At 26.6% G+C, this 13,901-nt stretch overlaps 5 protein-coding genes across 7 annotated transcripts; 2 read left to right on the top strand and 3 right to left on the bottom strand.

Annotated features, from left to right (window-relative positions):
* The first annotated feature begins 571 nt into the window (after positions 1 to 571).
* On the top strand, positions 572 to 3,289 carry LOC139995925 (probable peptidoglycan muropeptide transporter SLC46). 2 transcript variants are annotated; one of them, XM_072019868.1, is made up of 6 exons: positions 572 to 1,256; positions 1,510 to 1,770; positions 1,829 to 2,178; positions 2,242 to 2,521; positions 2,606 to 2,788; positions 2,867 to 3,289. In XM_072019868.1, exons 1-6 carry the CDS (start codon positions 1,172 to 1,174, stop codon positions 3,103 to 3,105), a joined length of 1,398 nt encoding a protein of 465 aa, XP_071875969.1. In that variant the 5' UTR covers positions 572 to 1,171; the 3' UTR covers positions 3,106 to 3,289. The 2 variants fall into 2 exon arrangements, with proteins under 2 accessions (XP_071875969.1, XP_071875972.1); XM_072019871.1 differs by having other exon boundaries at positions 572 to 1,346.
* Sptr (Sepiapterin reductase) lies at positions 3,108 to 4,342 on the bottom strand. The gene is made up of 3 exons (XM_072019875.1): positions 4,108 to 4,342; positions 3,718 to 4,031; positions 3,108 to 3,644 (listed from the first exon to the last, which is right to left on the bottom strand). Exons 1-3 carry the CDS (start codon positions 4,340 to 4,342, stop codon positions 3,402 to 3,404), a joined length of 792 nt encoding a protein of 263 aa, XP_071875976.1. The 3' UTR covers positions 3,108 to 3,401.
* Positions 4,343 to 4,366: 24 nt separating this feature from the next.
* On the bottom strand, positions 4,367 to 5,287 carry LOC139995929 (uncharacterized). The gene is made up of 3 exons (XM_072019876.1): positions 4,962 to 5,287; positions 4,602 to 4,780; positions 4,367 to 4,504 (listed from the first exon to the last, which is right to left on the bottom strand). Exons 1-3 carry the CDS (start codon positions 5,110 to 5,112, stop codon positions 4,397 to 4,399), a joined length of 438 nt encoding a protein of 145 aa, XP_071875977.1. The 5' UTR covers positions 5,113 to 5,287; the 3' UTR covers positions 4,367 to 4,396.
* A 521-nt stretch (positions 5,288 to 5,808) lies between these two features.
* LOC139995798 (ras-related C3 botulinum toxin substrate 1) lies at positions 5,809 to 10,638 on the bottom strand. Its single transcript, XM_072019619.1, has 3 exons — positions 9,560 to 10,638; positions 9,136 to 9,347; positions 5,809 to 9,034 (listed from the first exon to the last, which is right to left on the bottom strand). Exons 1-3 carry the CDS (start codon positions 9,864 to 9,866, stop codon positions 8,735 to 8,737), a joined length of 819 nt encoding a protein of 272 aa, XP_071875720.1. The 5' UTR covers positions 9,867 to 10,638; the 3' UTR covers positions 5,809 to 8,734.
* Positions 10,188 to 13,687, top strand: Pisd (phosphatidylserine decarboxylase). Of its 2 annotated transcripts, none has more exons than XM_072019610.1 (6): positions 10,188 to 10,206; positions 11,347 to 11,476; positions 11,546 to 11,816; positions 11,935 to 12,168; positions 12,248 to 12,536; positions 12,617 to 13,687. In XM_072019610.1, exons 2-6 carry the CDS (start codon positions 11,436 to 11,438, stop codon positions 13,024 to 13,026), a joined length of 1,245 nt encoding a protein of 414 aa, XP_071875711.1. In that variant the 5' UTR covers positions 10,188 to 10,206; positions 11,347 to 11,435; the 3' UTR covers positions 13,027 to 13,687. The 2 variants fall into 2 exon arrangements, with proteins under 2 accessions (XP_071875711.1, XP_071875710.1); XM_072019609.1 differs by lacking the exon at positions 10,188 to 10,206 and adding an exon at positions 10,821 to 11,180.
* The last annotated feature ends 214 nt before the right edge of the window (positions 13,688 to 13,901 follow it).

The following is a 13,901-nucleotide window of genomic DNA, read 5'->3' as shown; positions in this document are numbered from 1 at the left end:
TTTTATTATATCATGTACTATGTTTATTAATATTTTTAATTCCTCACTTCAAAATGTTGTCCTTGTACTTGGATATAGACTTTGTATCAATAAACAATGAAATTAATTACACTACAAAGTTTTACAAAGAGAATTTTGCTCGATTTCAATGACTGTGTCGTTACCTATTTTATGCGTACAATATTTTCTTATAACTCTGCAACAAAGTGTTTATTAACAAATTTATATAACATATTTTTCGTCTTTTTTCCCTAGATTAAGCTCTGTAATTTAGTCATTTAAGTCTGAGACACTCTGTATATTTAATAAACTGGTTACGAAATTAAAATTGTGCAAAATACGAAACAATTTTTTCTATCTCACATTATTAGATTTTAATAAAATAATCTTCTGCTGTTAGAAATGTAATACATAATATTCTTTATTAACTCATTTGTTCTTTCATACTTGCAAAATTTTTATTGATACGATGACTATCATATTAGTATCAATTAATGCATATGTATTTCTACCACGTGACTACATTTATCAGATATCAATATTTATTCTTCAAAAATCTTTACTTCGTATTCGTGAATAAAAGTATTGATATACTTTCTTTACGCATTGTATGTGTTAACGTGAATAATGTTTTTGAAATATGTTATGTTTGTCCTTTGCATTAAATAAATATATAAAATGTTGCTTACATATTGTATAAACTATCTGCGATCAGCTGTTCAGATGTCAGAAATGATACACAACAGTTTTATATAAGTGGCATATACATATATAATTAGTATATATAAAAGTGTCACATTTTTTTTTTTATTATGTAAAGATTACGGTAGGATACTCAAAAAATACAGTTTATTGAAACAAAAAATACAATTTCTGACATATCGAAATATCATATGGTAATCAATAAAGTAAAATGATCTGCCAATTATGAAAGATGACGAAGCATACGAAAATGATTCGTACAATGAGATAAGGAACAATACTGAAAAAGATATAGAGTTTCGAACATTGTTAATTATGTTTGTGTGATTCAAAGAATTACATTTTTTAAATTAAATCAAATATTTTAATAATCTAATATTATACTACTGTATAGCATAACCAGTATTTTTATATATCAATTTATACTGTTGTGGTATTATTATTTATAACACAATTTTTAAACTATAAGATGGAAAACGTTATCACAGGATGGAAGCGTTATATGCTTGTACAACCATCTATGATGATACTAATAACTGCTCAAGCAATATCAAGTAATTTTGATATATTTTATATGTCATATGAATATTAATTAGATTATATCATGTCATGTATAAATATCATGTACAAGATATTTAACATGTGTAAGAAGATATCAAATCATTATTCTCTTGCATACATTTTTATTTCATGTATACAATAAATATTTGTATGAAATTTAATTGTAATTTATTAACTTATTAATATATTTAAATGAGTAAGCTATAAAGTGAATTGTAATTGACATAACTTTGATTTGAATTGTAGGTAATATTTTAACAGATTTAGTAGTGTATCGTACTTGTAGTATAACATTAAATATAAATAAAACAGAATGTTTACTATTACATGAAAATAGTAGTTCTGCGGAGGCTTTGAAAATAGATGCTCAAGTGCAACCCAAAGCCAGCTTAATTTTAATGACAAAATCAATTATTGAAAGTGTCATACCTGCTTTTTTATCTTTGTTTTTGGGACCATGGAGTGACATTTATGGAAGAAAGTCTATCATGTTGCCTGGCTATATCGGTTAGTATTATGTGCTTTAAAAAATAGACATGTATTCAAAGTGTGATTTATGTCATAGGCACATCATTAATGTACCTATTTCTTTCCTTCATGAGTGTTTGGGATGTCAATCCATGGTTTTTATTAATTGCATATATTCCATATGCATGTTGTGGAGGATTTGGCATAATTTTATTAGGTACTATATGTTATCTCACTGATATATCAAATGAACAAGAAAGAGGCTGGCAATTAGCTTGGATGGAAGCTTTGATATCTGTTGGTATTTTGACTGGTATATTAACAGGTCCTGTTATCTTTCGAGCATATGGATATACAGTTGTATTTGCTATTGCTACTATATGTTGTATTGTAGCAGGATTGCATATTTTTTTTTTAGTTCCTGAGACTATATACAGCACAAATTCAGTATGTATTTTGTAATGTCTTGTATATATGCTGTTGTTATTAATATCTTTTTAATGTTTATAGATAACTGTAAAAAGTTTGTTCGATATACATTTAGTCAGGAAACTTATAAGTACATGTACAAAAAAACGTAATGGTTTTGATCGATATATAGTTTGGTGTTGTATAGCTTGCATTATTTTAATGGTTATTGCTTTACAAGGAGACATGACCATTGGATTTTTATTTGCAACTGCCAGACTTGGTTGGGATGTAAATAAATATTCTATTTATTTAGCTACAAATATTATATTTTCAATTCTTGGTATAATATTTGGAGTAAAACTTTTTGTAACATATGGAGGTATAAATTAATATTTGTATGTATATCAAATATTTTTAGAAAGTTTGGTAAATAAAATGTTTGAGTAGAGAAATATGTTCATAGGACTTTCTGAAGAAGTGACAGCTATATTGTCATTATTGTCTTCTTTGAGTGGTTGTTTAGTACACAGTTTTACATTAAAACCTTGGCATATGTACCTGTCTGCAGTTGTAGGAATGTTTGGTGGTATCACTAGTCCTATGATTCGTGCTATAATATCCAAGTCAGTGCCATCAGAAGATACTGGTAAATATTGTTAAATAAGAAAGAAAGTATAAGTTTTCAGTATGAGATTGTGAGAATAATATTTACAAAATTCTGTAGGTAAAATATTTTCCATGACAGTATCTATTGAAACATTAACTCCATTGGTGGCAGCTCCTTTGTACAATTTGATTTATTTACATTTTATGCCACCCATATATCCACTGCCAGTTTGGTTAGTTTCTGTAGGAATTTATGCTATTGTGATACTTATTTTATTAAACATACAAATTCAAAATGCAAGAGCTGATTCTATAAGATATGCATCATTGAGACAAAATAATGAATTATTATCATAAACTTCGATAAAAGATGTTTATTGTAAAGAATTGTTACAGTAACCATACAGTTATAATGGAAGAACTTAGTACCTTCCAGTACAAATATTTTATAATATTAGTTTGTATATATATATAGCATATTGTTTGTATGTTTTTATAATGTAACAACAATATCAAATAAAGTGCAAATCATTTGAAGTAACCCTATAAACAGTTTATTAAAATATTCATTTCTTCGCTTTGTGAAATTTAGAAATGATAAGTGGGTACAAATAAACTGTATCAATAGATAATTAATAAATTTATGCAACAATTTATAACTCGTCATAATAATCAACGTGATCACCGGATTTATACTTTTGTTCTTTCAGAACTGTTAAAAGACGATTAACTGTTTGTTCACAAGTCAGAACAGTTTTTTTTGTTAACATATCATTGAACTGTGTTTTAGTTTGCTTGTCAGCAACTTCATTGCAAATTTCATAGTACATATCAGTTTCAACTGGTCCTGGTGAATAATTTAAGACGTTGATTTCTGGATTTTCTAATGCAAACACCTGCACAATACATAAATTTAAAAAATATAAAATAAAAATTACATAAATCATTTATACTAATATAAAATATTACTTTAAAGATCATTTCCCTTGCTGCTTTTCCTGAACAATAGTAAGCTAAGCATTTCCCTGGCTGTATACCAAATAATGATGTAATGTTTATAACCAGTTTTTCCGTATTTGTATTTTCATTGAATATTTGCATAATTACTCCATTTAATATAGCAGGAACAAAAACATTTAAGTCATAATAATTATGCCAGACATTAATGTCAGTCAGATTATTTGTATATTGATTCACATGTCCCATTGTACCAACATTGTGTATCACAACTACTCGATCAAATTGATTTAAAACCTGATTTTTTAAAGATTGCATTATAATATCTAAAAAATATATATTTATAATATATGTACAATTTATTCTATGTATAAAATATATATATAAAATGTATGTATTTACCATGTAATTTTTCTTTTGTTCCTAAAGCTAAATCAACACTAACAGTGTCAACAGATATACTTGTAGGAATATTTTTTGCTGTTTCTTTCAAAGCATTCAGATTTGTTGCTAATAAAAGTACATGTGAACCTTTCTCTAAGATCGAACCAACAGATATTGCAAGTTGTTTTCCAATTCCACGGCTTGCACCAGTGACTACTAAAAATACCTTTCCTGATAACACTTTGATCGACATTTTTTTAAAGCCTTAGTTCTGTTTTATTCTTTTGTCTGATAATTTGCAACTTATTTATTTTTTTAATACTTCTGTAGCAATTTCTTCTTGTTGTGCAGACTCACTAACAACTTGTAGAACATCTGCTTTTAAGAGATGAACTAATTCACTAGCAGTTAGTGCCTAAAATAAATATTACAAATATCAAATATAACAATATGATTAATAGTAAATACATGTTTAACAATAAATATAAATTATTTATATTTTTTATAATTACCTGTAAATGAGGTGCTATATGTCTTATTAAAGGATTTGATGCAAATTCAATTTCTTCTTCAGTTTCAAGTTTACACCCAGAAGTTATTAAACGTGCAATGGAATCTTCCTTTGCTTCAAATAAAGATGTTACAAGATCTTTCTTTGATGTACCTTTTTGAAGACTTTTAAGTCTGGAATCTATAACATAATTTTATAGTTCCAAAGCGATAAATTAGAAATAAAATAAAATAAGGATAAGAAATTAATATATCTTTAAAATAAAAGATTTTAATATGGGATTAGAAATTATAATATGTTACATAACACGTATAATTATAAAAATAAAAAAGATAGAAAGTAATAGATTTTTATAACTTACAAAGTTTTTCCAAATATTCCTCTGAATCGGCTAATTTGATATGTTGCGTTTGATTTTCTACAAAAGAATCTTCGAAACAATTTTTACATTTATCATTACTGGATGCTGGAACATCTGTTCCACTCCATGGATCATTAATATCTGTCTTCATCTTTTCCGTAACCAACAAATTTCCATAAATAATTGAAAAGAATTCGATAGAATTTACTTATTTTGTTTTGTATAGAATTAACAAATATCTACTTTTCCCGATTTACGATGGTATCTAGGGTATTCTAGGTTACTTAATCGTGTAAATAAGTTACATATATTTATTTTCACTGACATCTAGTAATCAATAAAGTGTCTATATATTATTATCAGAATGTTTTTACAAATATAATTCTATTAATTTTTAAAATATTATTTTCTTCGCAAATAGATCTGGAAAAATTTTTGATTGACATATTAATATTTTAGAGTTCTATTTATTAACATGAATATTTGAAATAGATTTTCATTTTCGTAATTAAATTTACGAATTATATTACTTAACGAAGATAAAATTTTAAAATAGCAAAGATAAAATTTTAGTTTGAAAATTACGTAATTACGAGTTATTGATAAAATTATGATTTTTAAATTTGGACCGAAAATTAAAAGTTGAAATATTTTCAAATTAAAAATTTCTAAATATGAAAAAACTATAAGTATTATAAAAATATAAAATTATTTAGAGGTTTTGAAATACTCTTATTCATAGTTCGGATACATTCTGAAATAATCATTTATAGGAATAGTATCACAACTTTTGTTCTTTTACATATCACTGTTATTAAATATTTTATAATAAATGAATTACAATTTTTTATGTGAGTAATTTATTATTGGTGTACAAATATATAATAAAGAACACTCAACACAAATTTGATATGATCAAAAAGCATAGATTGACATAGAAAAATGTTTACAAAAATATTATTTACTTTATTATATAGTATAAGCAATTAGTAATACTATTTATTACAACATTGAGATATTTCAGTCTAAAATAGTTTGTCTATATGTATGTGTATAACATATATATTATTCCATAATAAATACCATGTTCTTGTGGAAGTCATGACAGAATGATATGATTTTATATACATTAATCCATATAATATTTATGAATAGGCTTAAGTACTTTTCTTTTTTCATTTATAATAAACATTATGATACAAAAATGTGTTTACTAGCCTGTCTAATAAATATTTTTAAAACATTTTAAAAGCATCAAAAAATATTGAATTACAAATATAACACTGCAACTAAAAGAGTTTTATAGATGTAAAATCAAAATAAAAAATGTAAAAATATTAATTTAAAAAATTATAATTGCAAATACTTTTCGGTACATTTTAAGAACTGATACCTATTATACCTTATTTTTCTAGTAACGTATTAAAATGGATAGTGTACACACTTCTTAATAGCAAGAAATTACATAAAAAGATAATATGCATATTATATTTACATACAGACATTAATTGTATGTATACATTATTTCCTTCTCATTTAAAGCATATATTCAATTTATAATGTTAATATCAAAGATCCAGGAACATTGATTCTGTAAGAAGTAGCATAAGTAAAGCTTGAAACTTAATTAAGACAATTAGTTCCATGTTCCATATGCTTTAAAAATATTGTGTACAGTGTTTGTCAAACTATATACTTACAGGTATTTCAAATTTACCCATTTGCAAAATATATAAATCAATTGTCGTTTAAAATAAAAATCTGGAAGTATCACTTTTATACTTGGCTAAGATAAATTATTTTAAAATACATCAATTTGAGCAAAAATTATAGTGTGTTCAATTTTGAACGTTAAAAATATTAAAACTGAAGAAAGAGTAGAAATCACAATAGGCAGAAATGTAAAAGATGTCATTATGTCATTACAGTATTTGATTGTAAGAATGTTATATTAATCTTAAAGAAATAACGTTCTGAAAGTATTTTTCTAACAATAATTAATTTAAATATTTTCTCACATATTATTTAAAGATATCTATAAAATCATGTTTTAATACTTTTCCTCCCTACAATTAGTAGAAGATACAAAACTTAAATATGTTAAAACTCTCAACTAGGGAAATTTATGAAATATTTATACAAATTATAAACGACGATACTGTAAATATAAACATTATGCTTTTACCTTTAAGTTAGTCTTTATTCTTTCTCTCTTCTTAATTCTTTTATTATTCTAATTTTATTGTTTCTCAAAAGTAGTGGTTAGAACTGAAAAATATAAATAATATTTGCATTTATTGAACATAAATTCACTTCAAATTTAATTCAACTAATTTATGATATAATTTAGAACTGGATTAAGACTTTTCAACAGTCTTGTACCTTCTTATATTTTATGTATAAAAATTATAGAATTTGACAAAATTTAAATTTTATAATCACAGCGCTCACTAACATGTTCAATATTATTTTTTAATATTTCATAGAAAGGTTTTGAATATTAGTTCAGTATTATGCTTCACATATATAGAAAGAACTTGCTTGTAAATAGATAAATTGCTTACAAAGTATATATATCATAATAAAAATGTGTTTTTAAATAATTAATTTGATTTATATGCATAATAACAATGTAATATTACAGTTTCAATGTGACGTACGTATGATGTATTAATGATGTAAATGAAATTCGTAACTCTTTACATTCTATCACTTCAAGTAAACATTTTCGAATAATATATAATATTCATTAGCATATTGTTTTCTAATAAATAACATAGTTTGATTGTAATGTAAGAATGTAAAGAGTTGGTATTTGGAAAAATTGTATCAGGATTCCTATTTTATAGAATCCTTGCAGCATAAAAAGCTGTTTAAAATGTTAAATATAGTGCATACTATATAATAATAATAATAATATAACGCGGCAATGATTTTTTTTAAATTCTAAAATTAATGATCCTATCAATAAAGGAAAAATCACAATAGGCAAGTAGCCAATTACATGCTAGTAACAAAAATATGATTAATGTTATAATAAATTATGCCATATCTGGCTTCAGGAATTTTATGAATGGCGTACGGCTTAGCTATCAGAATATAAATTTTATACCTGTACAAGAAAATAGAAAGCTGTGTTTTATATATTTTAGAAAATACACAAGATTTAACTAATGAAAAAAGTAAAATGTATATATAGAATTATTAACCCCTTAACCTACAACGTCGAGCTGGTCTCGTGGTACGTTTTTTGAGCCAAACATAAGAAATACGAATTAGGCTCATCGAACATGTTTTTTTCTTGGCCGCATTCGAACGTGCAGATATATTTTCTTGAAAAATATTAGAAAGATACCCTTAAGAATCTTGTTCAATGGTAGTAATCAATTGGTAGTAATTATTTATCAAACATCTTGCAACATACAATTAGTTATACCTTGTATAACTTCGAACGCTCAGTCAGACCATGAAATAGCTCGACGTCTGACCGATCTTGCCGATAGTTACGGCACGCGCTGTTGGAACTTAAATCGTAAGGCAAAGGGTTAATCAATTCAAAAAACTATTACTCAAGTACAATCTGTTGAAATTTTAGAAAAATAATCTAATATTAATCTCAGAGTTTGGCAATAACACATGAAAAGTTTGCATATTTTTTAAGTAGAATCATAGAATTATATTGCTGAGGTATTTATAGAAATTAAAAAATTCCGATAACAAAGTAGTCGCACTTGATCACAGAGAATACTCTAGAGAGTCTAATTAATCAATATTTATGCACCACTAGAAGATCTTTTGCAACAACATAACCATCTGCGCCATAAAGGTAAAGGTTTCCTACGTCTATATAATAAACTAGTACCACCTCTTCTTGTGTTAAGAGCACTAACTATTGCTTGGTCAAATGCTTCTTTAAGATCATGTTGAGTTAATGCAGATGTTTCCACGTAACTTACAGCTCCAACTTTTTGAGCTAATTGATGACCCTGTGTACTTGTAATTGGTGTTTGACCATATCTTGCTAATTGTAACATAAGATGTACATCTGATCTTAAATCACTCTTTGTGCCTACCTAAAATTTTTATTGTTTCCATTTAAAATATCTCTATATGCACACCAAACTTATAAACATTTAATATAAAAAATAAATACTTCTATTACAAATTTCATTACCAAAATGATTGGTGCATTAGGGCAATATTTTCGTACTTCATTTACCCATCGAGAAGTTACACTATGATAAGAAGAAGGACATACAACACTGAAGCAGACTAGGAACACATCTGTTTCTGGATAACATAATGACCTTAGAGGATCAAAGTCATCTTGTCCTGCTGTATCACATAGCTGAACATTTACTGGTTGACCATCAACATTAACAACCACTGTAACAAATTAAGACATTTGGATGTTTAATATATGTATATAAAACATATATTTTACATATTTATAATTATAACAAAACAAATTCAAATAATTACCCGGATTTTCATGAATGACATGCTAAAGAACACACTCACCATCTTTTTATTACTTTAAATCAAACTTGTCACTATCCGAAATAGAACTTACCAGTGTCATTAGATTTTTAACTAACCATTATAATTATCGAAAGCAGTAGGTACATATTCTCCTGGGAAACCGTTTGTTGAATAAGAGACAACCAGACTGGTTTTCCCAACGGCACCATCGCCTACTAAAACAACTTTGATTCTTCTGTCAAGCGGAATACCACTGTGTTCCGTGCTACTACCATTCGAATTCTGATTCTGTGTCGAGCAAGTTGTACGCTTTGCTTGCAGTTGCATCATCTGTCCATTCTTTAGGAGGGGTTTAGTCCAATTCGTATGCGACGACGGCGGCATTATTTCGCTTTTCACTTTGCTGCAGCCACGAGCTATCATGCATGTACTTCCGAAAAATGTTTTGCATATATAACCTCTACCTAACGATATAAAAGCGATGCAATTGTTGCATCTATCACAAGTTTTTTTTCCAAATCGTCATTTCTCTCTTATCCACGCTGACACTATACTCGTGGCTTTTAAGATCGTGAATCAAGTTTCCGATAAGGAGCACTTCGATACACCCTGTCAAGTATTGTATGTGTCGCTCTTGAAAACAATGGGAGAACGTACACCGTCCAGGAAAGATAAAAAAAGAAAAAGGAACTGATCCACCTGCCGCGACGCGGAGCCACCTGTTATTACGCTTTTCTTGTGATGATTACAACCGGTGGCACAGGTACGCTTCACGATTGTAGAAAATTGCTTCTACTTTCATTTTTTCCCCTCTGTTTTCGACCAACATTTTACATAGTTTTATTTCTCTGGAAATTAAGATTGTAGATCTTTATGCATTTATGGGAAATTTGAAAGCTCAATTGTGTATGTAATACATAAAAATACATACAACATAAAATACTCAGAATATATCGTTCATTAAGTTAAACGATTGCCTTCATACAAATATGAATTTGCGTAAATATCTGCAGTTTATGTATGACTAATTAATTATACCAGACCATATCCTGATTAAAATTATATAGTTCAAATTGTATCTCGTGGTATATGAAAAAAATAATTTTGGAGCGATTTTTGGTAGCATATAATGGTAACTGAAAGGTAAAGCAATATGTAAGAAAAAACGTAAAACTTGACAAGTAATAATATGTAAATGCTTTAATGTAAATTGTGCAACAAAGATGAAAAAGATTACTACGTATCTTTGATTATAGGATATGAGAAATGTTTTAATAATTTTAAATTTAATTAATGCATTAACGATTTTAAATTTTGCAATGATATTAAGGTATAAATTAGCGGAATAAAATAAAGTAAAATGTATGTTTATGTCCAAGCCCAACATAACATTTTTTAACTATATAAAATAATAATCGTATTACAAAATATATATTATGAACGTGTTACATATATTGTACAGTTTAATTGAGTAAAGTTTCACTACAGACGATTTCTGTGGTTTCATTAGGTTTCAGCACTGATATAATATCAGTGGGTTTCATGCATTTAAATAAAATAAGAATAAAAGAATATAATTTTAATATCGAACTGCTAGGTGGCGTTTTATATACAAACAGTATTGTTCGTATAAGTTTGTAGTTAAGAAGATCTTTTGTTCTAATCTATTTTCTTTATCTCGAGTTCTTATAATAATTATTCTCAAGCTACAACTATTTCTGTAGATGAGTACTTAATGTACGTATGTATAAAAATGTCAAATAAGATATTTCTTAAGTTTTTGATATTGCAAATGTATATTTTAACAGGATTAATGTATAAATTTTATTAAAATAAAGATATGTTAAAAATTTTTGAGTATATATGTCTGAATTTTGTTATTTATAAATATATATTTTTGTAGAAATTTGTATATAATTCAAGCTAACCTAAGAGTATAAGGAGAATATAAGAAAGTTTATATATCTCTATGTAATAAAATTTATTTTCAAGATGAATCTTTATAAGATTTATTACTTAATTCAAGATGTGAGGTTTGTAGTCCTTAAGTCTTATTATTGCTTTAATAAAATTATTTATCTAATGTTGTTAACATATTTTAGCAAAAACTCTTGTAAATGTTGTATGAATATATATACAAAAAGTAATTTCAAAATTTTAATAAATCAAAGATTGTCAAAGACATATACTTCAAATATAAGTACTAGTCGATATAAAGATAATTCTTGGTACTTATTTATAAAGCAACGAAAATGGATTATTCCTTTTGGAATGGGAGTAACACTGTTAACAGCATTACAATGGAGACATTTGAAAAAACATCCATATACAACTGAGGACAATAATGTGTACGACCCGATCAATGTTTTTGTGGTATAAATTTTTATTACAATAGCAGCATGATGTATTACATTTCAATTGAACAAAATTTGAGGAAATTAAGGACTATGTATGAACAAGAAAGTTCTGTAGTTAAATTAAATATTTACAGATAAAATGTTATTATTTCTTGCCGTTTCGAGCAATAAGTCGAATATGGGGTTGGATTGCTAGTTTGGAATTGCCAGTTAGTTTAAGACCCACTTTATATGGATTTTATGCAAAAACTTTTGATGCCAATTTAGATGAAATTGATATAGAGTTATCAGATTTTCCAAGTCTTGTTGACTTTTTTGTTAGACCGCTCAAATATGATGCAAGACCTATTGCTCAAACTACAAATATAGTATGTATATATTTTTTATGTCAAATTAAGTAAGTCATTTAAATAGAGTAATAAAGTGTTATATGTAAATTTATTATAGGTTTCACCTGCTGATGGAAAAGTTTTATATTTTGGACCAGTAACTTCATGTTGTGTACAACAAGTAAAGGGTGTTACTTATAATCTTAGACATTTTTTAGGTGATATAAATACATTTCATTCTGAATGGTCTAAATTTACTAAAGAAGAAGATGATATTTATATAAAATCTCTCTTAAAAAATCCAACAAATCAGCTCTATCAACTAACAGTTTATCTTGCTCCAGGAGATTATCATAGATTTCATAGTCCAACTGACTGGGAAATAGAATTTCGTAAACACTTTCAAGGTTTATTGTTTTTTTATATTCCAAAATCTAACTTTAGTTTACGTGAATTAAAATTGGGAAGATATTTTTCTTCATTTCAGGGAAGCTTTTAAGCGTTAATCCTAAAATAGCCCAATATGTACCAGACTTATTTTCATTGAACGAACGTGTAGTGTATATTGGTAAATGGGCTGGTGGTTTTATGGCTTATAGTGCAGTTGGAGCAACAAATGTAGGTTCTATAAAAGTTTACTGTGATAAAGATTTACATACAAACGCTCTTAAGTGGCCTGAAGCAAAACAATGGAAAGATGCTAGTTTAGGCTGTACACGTTTAAGTAAAGGAGAATTATTTGGTGAATTTAGAATGGGATCTACTATTGTATTATTATTTGAGGCTCCAAAAGATTTTAAATTTTGCGTGGAAGTGGGACAAACAATTAAAGTGGGACAAGCTTTGAGCATGTGTACTCCTGAAATTGAAGAAAAACAATATGAACATTCATTATGACAATTAATAACGCGCATAGCGCTTGACTGGAAATATATTTGGAGAGTAGATACATAAGTCCTAGAAATTAATTTACTGATATGGAAAAAAATTACTTTTTATGATATATTATTGTTATCTCAAATAGACTTCAGTGCAAATGATTCTGAAAGAAAATATAATGAGTATTTTATATATTGCACAGCTTGTTAAAAATTTAAATTTTATGAGCCTTTAATAAATTCATAAGCAAATTGTAACATAACAAATACTCATTCATAGTTGCCATTTAATATTTAGAGAAATTTAATTTTTATCAGTGTTGTGTATATGTATAAACATTTTAATAACAGTTCCTTGTATTTTTAATGTATTAATACATTTAATGTAATATTATCTGTTATATGATCATTTATTTTATAAAACATTACATTCAATGATCATATTTGCAACTTCATAATATACAGTCCCTTATGTACTATCTTTAATTTTGTAATTGTTGTAAGAATGATTTTTCAAGTGAAACTAATATCGTAAACATAAGAAATTGTCGCAATTGTACGTCGTATTATAAAAATGGAAGCAATTGCAAATGTTTTTTTAATATCTTTATATTATTTATATTTTTTCAAAAATAATGTCAAACTCATAACATTGGGGAAATAAAAATATTTGAAAAATATTACATTATAATTATTTAATGACCTATATTCTTATCCACATAATGAACATGTTTTATATTTTTTTATAAAAGTAATTATTTATTTACTTATATTATTTATAAAAAAATTATTCACCACGATTTTGAGACTGGATTTCAACCACCCTGGTATTGTTAAACCTTGCAGCTCGAGTCTTTCAACTTATAGTGTTGAAGATCGTTCTTCATAAATCCT

This window comes from Bombus fervidus, chromosome 16 (genome assembly GCF_041682495.2).
Source record: "Bombus fervidus isolate BK054 chromosome 16, iyBomFerv1, whole genome shotgun sequence".
Lineage (NCBI taxonomy): Eukaryota > Metazoa > Arthropoda > Insecta > Hymenoptera > Apidae > Bombus > Bombus fervidus.
Note: the sequence above shows the minus strand (reverse complement) of the source record. Positions and strands in the feature narration are given on the sequence as shown.

Coding starts and splice junctions, on each gene's coding strand:
- LOC139995929 (XM_072019876.1), bottom strand. CDS start 5,112: ATGAAGACAGATATTAATGATCCATGGAGTGGAACAGATGTTCCAGCA. Junction 4,781..4,961: donor GGAATATTTGGAAAAACTTT/GTAAGTTATAAA, acceptor ATTATGTTATAG/ATTCCAGACTTAAAAGTCTT. Junction 4,505..4,601: donor ATATAGCACCTCATTTACAG/GTAATTATAAAA, acceptor TATTTATTTTAG/GCACTAACTGCTAGTGAATT.
- LOC139995798 (XM_072019619.1), bottom strand. CDS start 9,866: ATGATAGCTCGTGGCTGCAGCAAAGTGAAAAGCGAAATAATGCCGCCG. Junction 9,348..9,559: donor TGCTTTCGATAATTATAATG/GTTAGTTAAAAA, acceptor AATTTGTTACAG/TGGTTGTTAATGTTGATGGT. Junction 9,035..9,135: donor CTAATGCACCAATCATTTTG/GTAATGAAATTT, acceptor TAAAAATTTTAG/GTAGGCACAAAGAGTGATTT.
- Sptr (XM_072019875.1), bottom strand. CDS start 4,342: ATGTCGATCAAAGTGTTATCAGGAAAGGTATTTTTAGTAGTCACTGGT. Junction 4,032..4,107: donor AACAAAAGAAAAATTACATG/GTAAATACATAC, acceptor TATATTTTTTAG/ATATTATAATGCAATCTTTA. Junction 3,645..3,717: donor CAAGGGAAATGATCTTTAAA/GTAATATTTTAT, acceptor TGTATTGTGCAG/GTGTTTGCATTAGAAAATCC.
- Pisd (XM_072019610.1), top strand. CDS start 11,436: ATGAATCTTTATAAGATTTATTACTTAATTCAAGATGTGAG. Junction 11,817..11,934: donor ACCCGATCAATGTTTTTGTG/GTATAAATTTTT, acceptor AAATATTTACAG/ATAAAATGTTATTATTTCTT. Junction 12,537..12,616: donor ATTTCGTAAACACTTTCAAG/GTTTATTGTTTT, acceptor TCTTCATTTCAG/GGAAGCTTTTAAGCGTTAAT.
- LOC139995925 (XM_072019868.1), top strand. CDS start 1,172: ATGGAAAACGTTATCACAGGATGGAAGCGTTATATGCTTGTACAACCA. Junction 1,257..1,509: donor AACTGCTCAAGCAATATCAA/GTAATTTTGATA, acceptor TTTGAATTGTAG/GTAATATTTTAACAGATTTA. Junction 2,522..2,605: donor ACTTTTTGTAACATATGGAG/GTATAAATTAAT, acceptor ATATGTTCATAG/GACTTTCTGAAGAAGTGACA.